Source organism: Homarus americanus, unplaced genomic scaffold (assembly GCF_018991925.1).
Source record: "Homarus americanus isolate GMGI-L3 unplaced genomic scaffold, GMGI_Hamer_2.0 scaffold21496, whole genome shotgun sequence".
Lineage (NCBI taxonomy): Eukaryota > Metazoa > Arthropoda > Malacostraca > Decapoda > Nephropidae > Homarus > Homarus americanus.
Window position 1 is genome coordinate 66,984 of NW_024727201.1, and position 17,433 is coordinate 84,416.

Sequence of the window (17,433 nt, forward strand, 5' to 3'; positions counted from 1 at the left end):
AATCCTTAAGTCACATTCAGTCTTTGTTTCATGTGTTGTTTTCACTTAGTTAATGACTCAACTGTAATTCATTGGTGAGATGCTTTTGGGGTCTGCTGTTACCCAGCCTCCAACTTAAGGGGTACTACTCTACACATAATATCCTCTGTTGGTTAATGTACAGTAAGTCCTCGCTTAATGTCGTGGTTCCGTTCCTAAAAATTGCGACATTGACGGAAACGTTGACGGAATCAATTTTCCACATAAAAATATATATAAAATACTGAATTTATGTTCCCCAGCCTCCCTTTGCCCCTTAAAACACATTACATATACATAAATTCAATGGAATTTTTATTGAAAATAGTATACCCTCTGTATATTAGACATCCAAAATGATAAATACTGTAAAATAAATCATTCTGTATTGTACTCTCTGATGGGCGGAGGTGGAGCGAGCGTGTGGTAGGAGGGTGGCGAGTCACTGAGACCTGGAAAGCCTCCTCCCGCTCTGACAGGGTGAGCACCGTACAAAGTAGCCCATGACGACGTTATACTGAGGATTGAATGTACTTCATTGTCTAGCTTCAGTCACTGAGGAACCCTTCACAGTGATTGTCTGTAGATTGAGAGTAGTTTGGTTGATTAAAAGGGAACAATTTTCTCATACTGGATTTATTTGTTCACATGGCATGGTTAACACTAGGTAGGTCATTATATCCCTTACCTCTTTTGACCTTAAGAGCTGAGTTGACCTTTCATGAATTTTCACTCTTGCCAGATACTGAGAACATTTTATACCCCAGAGAAGCACCGTGAAGTGTTCCACCATCAGGAAGTGCACACTGTGCATATTCATTTATTGGTGAATGAGAGAACCCAGTCTTCTAATCTCATTTAAAAACAAATCTGTGACCATTGCTTGTGCTGTGAACACTTTACCAGTTGAGCTATGGTGTTACATTTATATGATGATAAGTGTTTTAAACAGTTCATTGTTGGTTCAACCTTGCAGGGGTACAGTATACATTTGAGACTTAAACTTATATTTTCTGTAAAATGAGCGTGACATGCAATATATGATTAAAATAGGGGTCAAGAAAAGCAGATGGACATTGGGCATACTAGAGGAAGAAGTTTTAAATTAAATTAATAAAAGATGTAATTTGTGTTAAGTGTTTTGGATGAGGTAGCTATAGCGGGAGGCTGAAAGTTAAGTGAAGAATTGAGCAAAGGAGTATCTGGGTGTGAGGGATGCAAAGATGCAAAATCCAGAAATGTGTTAAGGTGGTACAGGTACTATATAGAGATGGATTTTTCTATAAGCCACCCTTATGTATATTGGAAAAGATCAGTGTGATATTGATTTGTGTAAACAAGAATGACTAATTTAATATTTGGATGTTTTTTCAGGTTATAATGTGACAGTAGTGGCTTATGGGCAGACAGGGTCAGGCAAGACCCACACTATGGGAACAGCTTATACAGAGGGTGAAATTCCTCACAATGAGGCAGGTATCATCCCAAGAGCTGTGCGAGATATTTTTGATGGGGTGGGAAACCAAACAGAATGTGAATTTATGGTGAAGGTATCTTTTATTGAGGTAAGACATTTTGAAGATTACTTTATAAGTTATTATTATATAGGGTGTTTATGGGCAAATATTTTGGCCAATATATTTATGGTTGAATAAGTACTGTACTGGGTAATTAAGAATTTCAAAAAAATTCCTTATGTTACACACTTTCAGCTGTACAAAGAGAACCTGTTTGACCTTTTGAGTACCAAAAACAGAGACGAATGTTCTGTTGACATCAGAGAGGATCCAAGGGGAGGCATTAAAATTGTTGGACTCTCAGAGATCCCAGTTGCCACTCTGGATGAAACTATGAAATGTCTGGAGCAGGTAAGTTAATGTTAAATTTTGTTGTCGTGTTCCAATTACGTTCCTTGTACCATTAGATTATGTAAATTATTATTTGGAGAGCAATATGTTAGAATTATATAGCTATATCTGCTTACTTTCCTCTCTTATATTTTTAATCCATTACATTTTTCACAGGGTGCATTGAATAGAGCAACAGGTGCTACTGCAATGAATGCCCACTCCAGTCGCTCACATGCAATATTTTCACTGCACATTCAACAAAGGAATAAAAAGGAAGGGTATGTGATCGACTAATAGTATTTATCTTCCTTTGAATTACTGGAGAGTTCATTATATATTATTGACCTGCTACAGGGTTGGTTTTCTGTTAACTCCTGGGTTACATAGACACCATAAATTACATATTGGTGTGCTTTTAATTGTTGCAGGTAAGTGAAATCAACATCTGTTCTTTGTTAGTAAATTTGAGTTTAAATATTAGGATTTTCTATAAATATTACAGTAGAGAGAGTGCCTCTGGAATATTGTGTGATGTTTTGTTTTCCCAGGGATTAATACTCCTTTGTTCTGTATTGAATAGATATGCTAAATCTCACTTCTTTTACTTTTTTTTTTTTTTTAGATTTCTAATACCATACTTAAAGGTAAATGTGCTATAATTTATATAACAAGTAGCTACCAAAAACAGATTGTTGATTGTTTTAATGTGATTTTTTTTATTTGGTGGCTAGTTTGGTCATACAAAGTCACTAACTGCTCAAATGCACTCTCTTCCAAGATTTTATTGAAATTAATAATCCTATTATTTTGATAAATATTATAAAAAACAGGACTTAGCTACCATGTCTACAAGAAGGTTTAAGTTTACAATTAAATACTCACAAATATCTAGGCTTTTTCTTCTCATTAAGTCTCCTTATCTTGTTGAGATGATAAAGATTTCCAGTACAGTTGTGTACTTCATTTGCTTTTAAGATATGAAACTGATGATTGTTTTAATGCTAAGTGTAATTTATGGAAAAATATTAATACTGAATCTACTGATCAATGAGTAATTACTAATGAGATCTCATTTACAGTAGTTGAGACTGAAGCAAGGTTAATAAGAGAATTATCATGCTTTGTCTTTTATAGGGAAAGTATTACTTGTTCCAAGTTCCACATGGTTGACTTGGCTGGCAGTGAACGAGCCAAAAAGACTGGAGCCACTGGGGAGAGGTTCAAGGAGGGTGTCAACATCAACAAAGGTCTGCTAGCACTTGGTAATGTCATATCTGCCCTCTGTGAAGAAGGAGGCAGAGGTCATATTCCCTACAGAGACTCCAAACTTACCAGATTATTACAAGGTATAACTACTGCAGTATTTCATGCATCTGTGATTAAACTTGAGATGTCAGTACTGTATTTCACTTTTTCTTGTGTGTATTAAATTAATGAAATCGGGAATTAAGCGAGGGTTACCTGTCAGGAAAGTTTATTAAAGGAAAAGGATAGTTAAATGTCCTTATCATTAATTCACCTGTTAGGGCAAAATATTATATAGAATTGAACTTCACAGTGTCTTAAGCAAAACTTATTGATAGATTTATTACAGCAAGTAATAGATCTAGTAGTTAGTAGGCAGCTATCAAACAGGGAGGTACTACCGCCTGGGAAAATACAGCTCCTCCCCGACTTACGACCTACTCGACTTATGACCTACTCGACTTATGACCTACTCGACTTATGACCTACTCGACTTACGACCACCCGCACTTACGACCAGCCTCAGGCGTACCAAAATGTTGTCAAATTACGTATTTTTGAGTCCCAACATCAGTACACAGAGAAAATTTTCATTTGTAGTTCACTTTAAAATGGCTGGCAAGCTTAAAAGTGAGAGTTTTGTGGTGCCGAGAGGAAAAAGAGACCCCCATTTTAGATTTTCTATGTATTATTTAAGCAATTTCGACTTACTACCTGGATTTGGGTCCCTAGGAGCTGTATTGGAAGCATAATGTGTTGTCTAATGGTAGACCCTGCTGCCTCGTTTACTTTGACAACACAACTCATATCTATCATTTCTCACTTTTGATTTTTTTTTCATTTGTTTTGGTTCTATATTATTATTATAATGAATCTTTTTAATTTGTATTTTATTATTATTATTAGATATCTTTGCCTCCCAGGCCCTTATGTGGGTCATTGACCTGTGCCCGAGTGGGCTAATCCCCTTAAAAAAGAAAAGAAAAAAATGCATTTTAATGCAGTCTTCATGCTTTAGGACCTAGGAATGCATATTTTTTGTAGCCAAATTTCACCCTGGATTATAGCCAAGACTCAGTAAACCATTGATAAATAATTGTATACTGTATATATCTCATGCAACAGATTCCTTGGGTGGCAATTCTCACACGGTGATGATAGCATGTGTATCTCCTGCTGATAGTAACCTGGAGGAGACACTCAGTACACTGCGCTATGCTGACCGTGCTCGCAAGATTAAGAATAAACCCATTGTTAACAGGGACCCTCAAGCTGCTGAACTGGCTAGGTTAAGGCAGCAGGTATATGCATTGTATGTTTTGTAGTAGCATGCATTTTATATGGGTATGAACATGGAATGGCAACTTAATGTACAGTCCATTTATTATAAGACAGTTCATGACAAGCATTAGTCAAATGGTGACTTCTATTGAATATTGTTTAACTACTTAAAATCGATTTGTTTCATAGGTTCAACAATTACAAGTACAGCTGCTATCATCAAACAGTCACAGTGGAGGGATAAGAGTAGCATCAGCTGATGAGGTGAGTCATGTTACTTAAGAAATGAGAAATTTCATGGTGGGGATTTGTGTGAAATGTAGATGATAGTTAATTGTCATTGCTTCTCTTTGGGTCTTTTCAGGTTTCCTTACTATTTATACTTTCTTTCTTATTTACACTTGTTATTACTGTATTTCTTAATGTAAAGAAGTGTTGCTTGCCTTACTTGCTGATAGTTTACAGCTATGTAGAATACTTCGTTAAGTACCCTAGATCTTCACTATTTGAAGCAGGGCAATCATCAAGATAGGGTTATGAGGGGAATGTTCAAAATCACATGTTGGAGGATAAATCTTTGAAGCAATCGAAGTTGACATTGTAATGAAAACATGTAGCAACATCTTGGGCCTGCTAACCCAAAGGAGGGGGGGATATCTATTTTCCTGTGTGGTCATTTGTGTTACTCAGGGAAAAATATGGAGTTAGAAATGTATTTGTGGCATTTGGAGTCTAGTATAAAAATATGGAGGATTGCAACAGGCATGACATGTTCTAGAGAGGGTGGGGGGGTCTCCATCAGTGCTTCCCCTTATGGTGTTGATCAGCTCAAAGGAGGCCATGCATTAATCCTCATTGTGATTTCTCTGCCTAGCTGAGTCTACTGTATCTTGCATTAATTAAGATAAAGATCTCATCAACAGTAAGAATTGGATGAACCAATGGGTAGTTGTTCTGTCTGTATCATTGTGAAGGTGTGAAGATGATTATTTATTGTTTCAGGAGAAGACTATGAATATATTTTCTTGCTGTTAGTGTATTGCAGTATATATTCTGTGTATAGTTTTTATCAAATTACTGTAAACTGATAGATCTTTATTGCAATATTAATCTGAAAATCTGTCAAATATTTTCTTAATTGTTATATACTGTACCTGTGATCATTTTGCAGATAAATGCCCTTTTGGATCAGAACCGGCTCTTACAAGATGAGAATGAGAAACTGGCTCGAGCGCTACACACGGCTCTTGATGAGAATACAAGCATGGCTGAAAAGGCCTTGTTGGTGAGCAGTACCTGAGACTTCTTTATCTTTTTTTTCCTTCTTGGAAATATATTGCATAATTCTGTCGTCAGTACTTTACCAAGATTTACATACAGTACTATGTTTAATATTTTACTGGTACATATAGGTTGTATGACTACAGTAACTACAGTATAGTATGATAAATAATCAGTTCAGCATGGTATGTATGCTACAGTAATGCTACTGTATGCTACAAACATGCTGGCTAGCAAGGGATGAACTGAAATTATGCAATATTAGTTTTACTTTGTACTTAAATAAATTGTTACTTTTAAATCAGTAGTTCATAGCAAATTGTAGTGATGCTTAGTGAAAAGCTGGTGATGGTATACTGTATGTAGAACTGTGGTCTTCATGTTGGATACTGAATATGAAATAAACTGTGATACCGACCACAATGTTGTACAATGATCATCTAAGACAATGAAGTAATAAAAATGAAATACAGTTTGTCCTAACAAAGGAAATATATTCAAATACAATCTTAAGTTGTTTTTGCTGCCTTTGATTTCAGGTATTTACTGGATTTTTTATTTTTTTTCATAATTTACTCCTTAGGCTGAAATGTCTCAAGACCGCTTGAAGATGAAGTTAGAAGAGCTGAGAGCCCAGACTGGAAATACAGTCGAGGTCCTCAACAAAACATTTGATGTAACTTGTAACCCAAAGTATGAGGATCAGATCAACCTGGTAAAGGAATTACAATCAAAGATCATTGAATTACAAGTGAGTGATTTGATCATCATCACCCTTTTACAGCCATTGTCCAGGCTTGCATGGGTTAGCCTTTTTAATGTGTGTAATGTCCATTGCAGTCTTCAGACCTCATACCTCATGATTTCTTCTGGGTTCACTTAAAACTTGTCATCTACCAAAATTGCCCAATAACCAGAGAAGGAAATTGAGAAGTGTGAGACCAAGAGGCCATTTAGTTTGTCCTTGTCACCCAATCTTCACTGATTTATGATTTCCTCACCTGAAAAAAAACCCCCACACATTAATGTTCCTGTGGTGTGTGACCTATGAGACATCCTGTACATATACTGTATTGAGAAGAATCTGTTTACTGCATTTATGAATCTAGAAGAAATGTAATAGAGTTGATTGTCTGGTAATATGAGATATTGGACATATTTGGAGTAAATGGAAATATGTTGAAGACTGTCGAAAGTTTCCATTGTGAATTCATGGGTTAAAAGTTGACATTAAGAGAAAAATTTTCCCAGCAAAAATAGAACGAGTGCATGTCAGGGTTGTTCAATATTTTCAGATGGGATAGTAAAGTGGTGAAGCACTGATGTAAAGAAGTGGTCATGTTTGATTGACAGGATTATGATAAAGAGTAAATGGAAGGGTGAGTTAGCTGTTGTTGGCTGAAGACTCTGCTGTAATGGTTGATTTAGAATAAAACTCTTAAACGTTAATGACTTTGGAAGTGTATGTTGTGGAAGAAAGATGATGGTCAATATAAACCAAAGAAAAGTCATGAAAATAAGTTGAATAGAGGAATTAAGGGAAACAATGTATCAGGTGTTTTGAGAACTTTATCTAGAAAGGCAATGATATGGATGGGTAGAGAAATACTTGTCAATATTATTGTGAAGTATGAAATCTAGAAGCAAGAGAAAGGAACAAATTAACCCTTTTGATGTAGATCCTGAGTAGATAGTTGTATCCCCAGTGTGAAGGCAAAGTTGGAAAATTGTTTGTTTATGTGTATATATATATATATATATATATATATATATATATATATATATATATATATATATATATATATATATATATATATATATATATATATATATATATATATATATATATATATATATATAGTTATTTAATATCCATGCACACTTTTCTGAAGAGGTAAGTGAATTTACAATAACTGATGGAAAAACTTATACACATAAAGGTTATGATTTGACATTGTTATACTCAGGTGGGATTACCTGAAGCCGGGTAAGGTATTAGTGGTATTCAGGTAATCTGACTCAAATGCACCTCTTCTGTCAGCCATGACTGAGAAGACACTTGCAGGACAACTTGGACGAGATAATTTGTAGGTCATTGGCCTTGTGGCCTTCTCCCTACATGCCAGCTGGTTGAGTCTATCTGGCAATAAGTTTTAAAGTAGGGGAGGAAATTTATTATCGTATATTGTGTGGTGATCGCACTGGTGTTGTTTACCGCATGATGCAACAAACGCATCAAAAGAGTTGAAAGCAATAAAAAGGAGAGTACTGTACTGTACTGTACTGTACTGTAATGTACTGTACTGTACTGTACTGTACTGTACTGTACTGTACTGTACTGTACTGTACATCTACCTTTTCCAGCATTGTACTTGTTAACTTCACTCAGTCATGAAGCTTCAATATGCTTTGTTCTTTTAATATCTTATTAATGTTGGTCTCATTTCTCTCTTATGTATACAATAATTCATTTGGATTTGACAGGGTGAACAGCGTAAAGGGGAGAAAGCCATAATGGACCATGAGCTTTCACGTCACAACATCTCCACCAATACTTTAATGATATCCAGTGATGAAACGACCTCCTCCACCTTCATCACCCAAGATGTGAAATGCGGAGAGAATACAACTGAGTCGGTTGATGAACTTTCTAAGCAGTTTGGAACAGAATATACCCTTCGTCAGGCTAAACTAAATGAAGAATTGCAGGTAAGCAAAATTCACCATATTCTTTATAAATATTGTTTTACTTCAGTGGAATATTAAGTACTGTATATGTATAGTGATGTTTTCTCAAAAATTAATCAATGGAAAGTTCTCATAAATTATGATTTTTTTTCCTTAACAAATCATTTCCCATCTTTTTTAAGTATTTATTTCTCTGTTATTTCTACTTAATAATGCCTGTGGCTAAACAGGTTGCTTCTACTCCTCTGTTTCAGCTCCTTACATTTACGATCCCCAAGACTTGCCTTACAGTATATTGGTGGATATAAGTTGGCAACTAGTTTGAAGGCAGTGTAGGGCATTGTGAATGAGATGTGAATTATCTGAACCGAGTACTATTGCCAATAACCTCTCATCAAACTCTTTTAGTAGTTTGGGTGTGCTCATTGGTTTTTGGATCCACAAATAGAATGTATCTGGTTAAGATTCATTAGAAGGTGTTTCAAGTTCTTCACTGCTGAGGGAGTTGCAGGCCTGCCATCAGATACACAAAAAGTAGTTCTTGGCAATATCTCCTGTCCTCTCTGGCAATGGCTTGATTAAACAATTCCCATTTTTACTTTCAAATTCATTAAACATCCAGGTATCTTCACATATTTAACTATAATTTTACTTTCTGTGGCCAGTCTTTGCTTGGTTCATCTCAAATGTCTGTTCTTCACTTTATACTTTTCTGCTATTTTTTAATAATCAATTAAAACTCACTTCCCAGTGAAAGCTCATCCAGTTATCTATTGTTGGAGATCCCAGTTTTGGTGTTTCTTGAATTAACACATGTCGAGGATACTGCAGAGCCAACCATAAATATTAATTTGCAAAGTACAGTACATCTATAAGTAATTTACTGTTCTTTAAACAAGAAATGTTTTTGTTGACTGGTCTTTTCTTTTCTTTTTTCATGGTACAGTCAGTACATGCACTGTATACTACTTACTGTTAGTTTTCTGCATGAGTGAAATTCTTTTTGTCGGCAAACCAAAATTTACAAAATATGACGATCCTGTTTGCCATGGGCAACAAAACGGCAGTGTTTTGTCTCAATCATCAAGGGTCAACAAGGTCTTGGCCCCTTCTACAACTGTCAGAAATTTTTTTTCAGTATTTGTGTAACACAAACACTTTACCTTAAAGCAAATTATATGCCGGGAGTACAAAACAATTGGGCAGATGCGCTGTCCTGTGTCCGGCCAGTATCGACAGAACAGAATGGTCCCTACAGGTATTGGAGTTCAAGAGTCTCGTGAAGAAGTTTGGAACTCCGCAGATAGATCTGTTTGTCTCCCTAAAAAATCACAAGATGCCACTTTATGCATCTCTGGAGAGGTCGAATCTTTTAGAAAACGCTCTACTCTTAGATTGGAACCTTTGGAATTCAATCTATCTGTTCCCACCTGTGAAAATATTGCACAAAATGGTTCACAAACTCAGATCCTTCCGAGGCAAGGTCCTCTTAATTGCACCATATTGGATCCTACAACCTTGGTGCCTGGATCTGCTGGACTGGTGCCCGAATATGTTACAATTGCAACAAGGATGTCTAGACCAGGTACTACAAATAAATAAATAAATTAAAGAAAATCAATAGTGAGAAACGATATACTGTATACTGTAGGTGAGTTGTGTTGTCAAAGTAAGAGAAATAATTGAGACCCTGCAATTGTGTATAAATGAGGCAGAAAGTCAGATCAGCAAACTGGGACTTGGTCATTTTTTTTATGCCATATGGTAGCAGGGTCTACAGATAACATATTATGCTTCCAATATCTTCCCAGGCGGTAGTGACAGGTATAATAATCTTTTCTCCCATTGGGGCATATCATAAAGTTTGCTAGACTAGAGTGACTTGATTCTGGTGATTCTATTGTGGGCAATGACAAGAGACTGTTGGTGTCTTAAGAGATGTGGTTGCATCAGTGGATAAGTTGCAGCCACTAGTGTTGAGGATTTACTTAGTTTTAAATTAATATACTTGATGGTAAGTTGTGTAACCCGACCTCTTATTAAAAATTGGATTTCCGGGATCAGTCCATCATAATTTTCCTTTCTTTTTTTCTTTAGGACCTGAATAAAGCCTTGGCAATGAAAGAGGAACTGATGAGCAAGATGACAGTTAATGATACACACTTCTTGGCAATGAAGGCCACCTATGAGAAAGAGAAGAAGGACTTGGAGACTCACATTGATCTCTTGTCAAAAGAGAAAGATGAGCTTACGCAACAGCTGAAAGTTGTCTCTCACAGCTCTGCAGGAAACAAGTGAGTTATTATTACAAAATTCATGACACAGACCTATCAGATACATCACACATTCAACAGTTCAATTCAGTTACATGTCTTTGCTTTATCATATTTTAGCTTGGAACCAATAGCCTTTATTACAGCAAAACCTTAACTGAAGCTTGAATTTTCCATATAGAAATTCTGAACAGCATGCAGAAATTTCTCTTTTACCCCCTTACATTTTCAGTACTTCCCTCTTTGCTTTTCTATCTATTTTATCATATGCTATTCTAATATCCACGAGTGTCACTCAGATTTTTCTTTCACCAGATACTTTTCACCCATTTTCTTTACTGTGGAAACTTAATATACACATCCTCTTTCTTTTCTGAACTAAAACTGTTACTTCCATAATAAACTCTGTGTTATTGAAACAATTTTGTCTTTAATAACAAGTTAACCACACCACGTGCTTTTCCATTTATACTCAACAGACTTGTACCTTTATAATTTGTTCATTTATCAGTCATTCAAAATATTCTCCTTATCTTCTTTGTACTTCCTGTTTATATTCTGTAATATATATCCTGTCATTCTTTACTACCATTTCCATTCAATCTAATGGTTGTCTCACATTCCTTTTAGCTGAAGCTGACACTTATTCCTGCATATTGTTTGTTAATGATCACATTTTTTTATATGGAAGGTCCTTTATAAGTTAAGGCCAGAATTTGTTTTTAAATATTGCCAAATAGTTAATTGCAGAAGAGTTAATATGAACTTGTGCATACTGTACAATATAACAAAATGAAATTGGTAGAAATTGTAAAAGAAATTTGTTAAAGTGTCCCCTTCAGTGGCATAAAATATTGTAATACTGTAACTTGTTTATAGGGTCTCGGAACAACGTCGCAAGAGGGTTCAAGAACTAGAAACCCAGATTACAGACCTAAAAAAGAAGCAGAAAGAGCAAGCAAAGCTACTTCGCTTGAAGGACCAGTCAGAACAAAAGGTCAACAAACTCAATTCTGAAATTCAGGTACATGATTGTATGGTTGTATTTTTTACTCATACATTTGTAGGACCTACGCAACTCTTGCGTCAATTCCATTGTAAGCTTTTTTCTTTCTTTTTTTTTTTACCATGATTGCCACTACAAACAAACTTTTTGTGTTGTTGGATGACAAAGTAAAATTTTCATATACAGGGAAGTGAATTATTTGCTTAGAATTATATGACGGTACTTTTTAGAATCATAGGTGAATTTGATATATATATATGCCTTGTATGTTACAGAGTATGAAGGCAACACGAGTAAAGCTCATCCGTCAGATGAAGGAGGACAATGAAAAGTTCAGAGTATGGAAAGCACAGAAGGACAGAGAAGTATGCCATATATTTGATTGATTTTTAATTGGTATTATTTGGTTAGGATTGTAATTAACCTGTTGGGTTTGTTGCCAGCTCAATTTCGACCAGTTATTCAAATAAAACTATAGCAGTACTTTATGAGAATTAACAGTGTTGTGGATTAGAGGTTTTACAGTGGTCCCTCGGTTAACGAGCATAATCCGTTCCAGCAGGTTGCTCATTAACCGAAAATCTCGTTAACCGAAACCATTGTTTCAATGGGTTTTTGGGTAATTGGTTCCAGCTCACCAAAAATTGCCTAAATTCAACAAAAAAGGTAGAAAAGTTCACTTACTTTGAGGTGTGTATGTAGAAGGCTCCTGGATGATGATGATGATGATGTGAATTTGAAGTGGGAGGTGGAGGAGGAGAAAGGAGAAGAGAAGGAAGTGGAGGTGGAGGAGAAGCATTTTACTGCTTGGAAGGTGAGTCACCTTCCATGAAAATGTCAAGAACCTCTGGACTGACAGATTCTCCACCATGAACATCCTCTCTCCTTCTTGAAGTGGAAGGCTGAGGGATAGCATCTTGTTCCCTCTGCCTTTTACTGAAGAAAGTGTCAATTGTGGTCTGTGGGGCATCTCTCATCCTCACCATTAACTTATGTTTAAAGAAGGAGACCATTGAGTCCTCAACATGACACAAAGTTAGTTCAGTTTTTTCCACATCTGGGTGCTTTGAAGCCAGTTCCCTGAACTTCTCCCAGTAGTAAATCACATCTTTGAACTCTTTAGTTGACATATGGTCATCACTTTCAATTTCCTCCTCACCACTGTCAGCCTCTACCTGTAACATCTCATCCAGTTGCTTCAAGTCATCAGGAGTAAGTTCCTCCTCATGAGACATCACAAGCTCTTCCACATCTTCCTCCTCCACTTCAAGGCCCAATGACTGACTAATGGACACAATCTCCTGGTCCAACTCTGTTTCTTCCTCAAATCCCTCAAAATCATGGACTACTGATGGCCACAGTGCTTTCCATGAAGAATTGAGGGATCTAGTGGAGACTTCTTGCCATGATGACACCATCAATTTTACAGCCTCCAGGATGTTGAATTGTGTCTTCCAGAACTGTTTCAGTGTTAGTTCAGGATCATTGGAAGTTGCCTGATGACACCTCCTAAACATTTTCTTCTTGTACAACTTCTTGAAGTTGCTGATCACATTCTGGTCCATTGTCTATGATTTATGTAGTGTTTGGAGGCAAAAACAACACTTTGACAAAGTCAAATTGATACTCCAAATTTCTGGCAAGTTCAGGGTCATGACCAGGAGCATTATCCATGAGGAGAAGAGCCTTTAAAGGGAGTTTATTGGTGGTTAAGTAGCTCTTGACAGAAGGGCAAAACACCTCAACAGCCCATTCATTAAAGAGCTGTCTTGTCACCCATGCCTTACGGTTGGACTTCCAATAAACTCCAAGCTTTGTTCTTACCACTTTCTGTCGCTTGAACACCCTGGGGTTTTCAGAGTGGTAGACAAGCATAGGCTTTGGTCGGAAATCCCCTGAAGCATTGGCACCAAGCAATAGAGTGAGACGGTCTTTTATGGGTTTATGCCCAGGTAAAGAGGCTTCATCTCTGGTAATGAATGTTCTTTTGGGCATCTTTTTCCAGAACAGCCCAGATTCGTCCACATTGAACACTTGCTGTGGAAGATAATTTTCTTCTTCCATCAGTTCTTTAAATTCAACTAAAAACTTTACTGCCCCTTCCTTATCAGCACTAGCAGCTTCACCATGCCTAACAACACTGAAAATGTCACTTCTTTTCTTAAATTTTTCGAACCAGCCTTTGCTGGCCCTAAAATTTTCAAATTCTGTGCCTGAAGAACCAGGTTGATCTGTCTTTAAATGTTCGTAAACCTCCCTGGCTTTCACAAATGAATTCAGTAGAAACTGAATCACCTTTCATCTGTTTTTCCCTAATCCAGATGAGAAGTAACCTCTCAGTTTCTGCAATTAGGGATCTACTTTTAAACACTTGTAGATTTGTCTCTCACTTTCACTTCTTTAAATTTGTCTTTCTGTGCAAGAATTGTCGACACAGTTGATGTCGACATGTCATATTCTTTGCATAGCGCATTTGTTCTAATGCCTTGTTCATGTTTTTTTTATAATTTCCTGCTTAGTTTGGATTGAAATCGCTTTTCTTGATCTCTTAGGCCCCATGCTGGATTCAAACAATGTCAACACGTGATCTTTTAGTTATAAACTTGCTGTAAATAAAGAATATTTTCTTTAAAATAACACTGCACTGTGCTGTATATTGTCAATATGTAAAATAAATTTCAAAATGACCAATAATTTGCTTGGAAACACAGAAAAAAAAGCGTTTAGTTGAAGAGAGTCTCAAGCAAGATGTTACCTCCACTGAAAACAGAGAGAGACTGACGCCTGTTTGCTGTGTTTAGAGGCTGGATGGCACACATAAAACTAGTCACTTTACCTTCAATTATGTTCAATAATTGTTAGAATGACTAGAAAATTAAATATTAAACTTTTAAAATTATTGAATAGTATAAACTTCTTGATATTTACTAAAATAGTAGGGAATTTAAGCCCTAGAACCGACTAATGTATTGGCGGACTAATACTAAAGCTGGTTGACCGCTAAGTGCAAGCCAAAACTTGTTGAGGTTGGCTCGTAAGAAACTCGTTAATCGAGGGATTGCTCGTTAACCGAAGTTAAGAATCTTATGGGAGGTAACTCGTTAACCGAGGGATCACTATATAACTTGAGGAATTTGTCATAGGTATGTGATATCAACCTGGCTATTTAACCTCCATGAATAGATGAGTACAGTCACCTCTCGATTTACATGGATTTAATTTGCACATTTTTAAATAACAATGGTATTAAGTTAATACCTATTATTAAAATAAAATAATAATTTTTTTAAATACAGTAAATCCGTGCTTAACGTTGTTTCGGTACTACGTCGCTAAAGTTTAGAGACCAAAAATTCGTTTAACGTACCGGTGATCCGATACTGCGTCGTTTTGCGTCGTCGCGGACTACTTTCTGCGTTGCATCGCCCGCTCTCGTCTGGCCACGCTATGTTCTCTCGGCTCGGCGCAGAGTCTCGGTCACTCACCACCCTCCTCCACTCCAGCCATACTCCTCCCCTCCCGCCTCCACAGCTTTACCACCCGCCACACACTCGCTCTACCACCTCCGCCCATCGGTGAGTACCAATACAAACTTAGTGTAGTTGTATATGTATGCACTGTTTTATATAGAAATGGCAATGATTTTCTGTATATGTAATGTATGTCATGGGGCAAAGGGAGGCTTAGGAACATAACTCCCTTATTTTATCTATTTCTTATGGGGAAAATTGATCCGCTTAATGTTGTTTCGTATATCGTCGCGTTTTATGGAACGTAACCCCGACGTTGAGCGAGGACTTACTGTAGTACATTTTTTTTAAACGAGTGCCATTGCGCTAGACAGTGTAGTTCACTACATCATTGCTTTCATACTTTACAAAAAAGGAAAAATTAACATCACCTGAACCTCAGCCATTGACATCTGGCATCTCAAAAGCTCCCACTCCTCCCCCATCACCTGCTCTGTCATTTGATTCAGATGACTCCCTCCCCAAGTAACCCCCACCTCTCCTCCACCAGCATGCCATCCCAGCCATCATTGTAAATGTTACCACAAATTTTCATTTAAAATCTATTATTATTACTACTGTATTATTAGGTTAGCTTCTCCAGTATTAATATATTTTTATTATTTTAGGTATTATTATTATTTTTGTTATATTGTAAATAAAGCATATTGAAGGAAATAGTTAAACAAATTAAAGTTTTTAGGGAGCATTTCACCTAACCTGTGCCATTTCCTTTATTTCTTTAAGGGATAATTAAGTTTGATTTACACATTTTTTGCTAACACGGCCATTCTCAAAAACGTAACTACCTTGTAAATCAAGAGATGGCTGTACAGTTGGGTCTTCATTTACGAGGTCAATTGAACCCGCAGAGTACCGCGTAAAACGAGAAATGCTTAAATGAAATAACAGAACATATGGGATTAATTGAAATAGAGACTGGGCCGACCCCCAAACTCCACTTTTTCCGACACAATACGTACCTTGTAGTCAAAATAACATCTTAATTTTATGATGGTATGCACACACAATTAATAATTAAGAGAAATATCAATAATATAAGGTTTTCTAACACTTACATTAGTAGAAAAGATGGCTGGGCACACGGGGATGGGGGGGTTGGTTCCGAGGCAGAGGGCAGATTATTGGCCCTCACCTGTATCACTTGTATCAATTTTGCCGAGTAAATCAAGCATTTCAATTCTGGCAAGGCAACACGTAAATGACAAAACGCGTAAACCAAAACCACGTAAATTCAGACTCAACTGTACTTGAAATTATAGCCAGAACAGAAGGGTGACTAAGGGATGAAACCGAGATGTGATGTCACAGAGTGGAAACTGTTACTGTGATGATATCAGATTTGAAGGATACCTGGAAAGGCTGCTGGTTTGATTAAGTGAAGTGCTGCTTGATAACAATTACATTATTTACAGTACATGAATAATATTTCTTACCTCTAAAACATTAACAGACTTTGTCGTTAAGTGAGTTGGAATTTTACAGATCACTCACCAGCTTTCAACTATAAAAGGGGTTTTTATTATTTAATCCTTCAATTTTTTTGTACTGTTACATTTAAACACTGTACTATGTATATTTTTTCATAGTTCTTTATGTGATATTAGAATACAGTACATTCGTGAAATATTAAGATGATTTAAGGCATGATATAAGCTTTTAACTTAAACAATCTTATTTTAACCTCAGGTTGCCAAATTGAAAGAAGCAGACCGACGGAAAGAATATCAGATTGTCAAAATGGAGCGTCTACACTCCAAGCAACAAAATGTACTCAGGCGGAAAATGGAGGAGGCTGTTGCTATTAACAAGAGACTGAAAGTAAGGAAAGACAAGTATACCCCAGTATAACTTGCATGTAATTTCAGTTTATCCAGATCATACTTTGATGATTGATAGTACAAATGAAGGGAAAGTTGTGTGTGTGTTTCCGGCCACCCTACAGTAAGAGTGGCCAAAAACGGGGGAGTAAATCAATAATTCCATCATTATTTTATATAACTGATGCAGTGAATCAAGCCATACATCCACAGCTTGCAAGTTTAACCCCAGGTCTCCTAGGAACCCTCTACTGGTGTGCTTGTTCTATACTCCAGAAATTGACCAAGCTAGAAAATAAGAGATAGATTCTCTCAGTCCCAACCACAACCCTTGTAAATAGGGGTTAGCTCTGATGATTCAGTTGTGTGAAGGCTAAGATCAAATACTTGACTCTTTACCTTATTTGTAGCCTGAATTTACTGAAATACAGACACTTCCTG

At 36.6% G+C, this 17,433-nt stretch overlaps 1 protein-coding gene across 2 annotated transcripts in view; it reads left to right on the top strand.

Annotated features, from left to right (window-relative positions):
- LOC121865805 (chromosome-associated kinesin KIF4A-like) overlaps positions 1-17,433 on the top strand; it is a 37,277-nt gene that overhangs the window by 8,732 nt on the left and 11,112 nt on the right. For both annotated transcript variants that reach the window (XM_042365368.1, XM_042365367.1), the window contains exons 4-16: positions 1,393-1,583; positions 1,731-1,886; positions 2,043-2,146; positions 3,003-3,214; positions 4,239-4,414; positions 4,584-4,658; positions 5,566-5,679; positions 6,259-6,426; positions 8,160-8,384; positions 10,461-10,657; positions 11,516-11,660; positions 11,918-12,007; positions 16,862-16,993. In XM_042365368.1, coding sequence (XP_042221302.1) covers positions 1,393-1,583; positions 1,731-1,886; positions 2,043-2,146; positions 3,003-3,214; positions 4,239-4,414; positions 4,584-4,658; positions 5,566-5,679; positions 6,259-6,426; positions 8,160-8,384; positions 10,461-10,657; positions 11,516-11,660; positions 11,918-12,007; positions 16,862-16,993 — 1,985 coding nt within the window. The remainder of the gene's footprint in view (positions 1-1,392; positions 1,584-1,730; positions 1,887-2,042; positions 2,147-3,002; positions 3,215-4,238; positions 4,415-4,583; positions 4,659-5,565; positions 5,680-6,258; positions 6,427-8,159; positions 8,385-10,460; positions 10,658-11,515; positions 11,661-11,917; positions 12,008-16,861; positions 16,994-17,433) is intronic.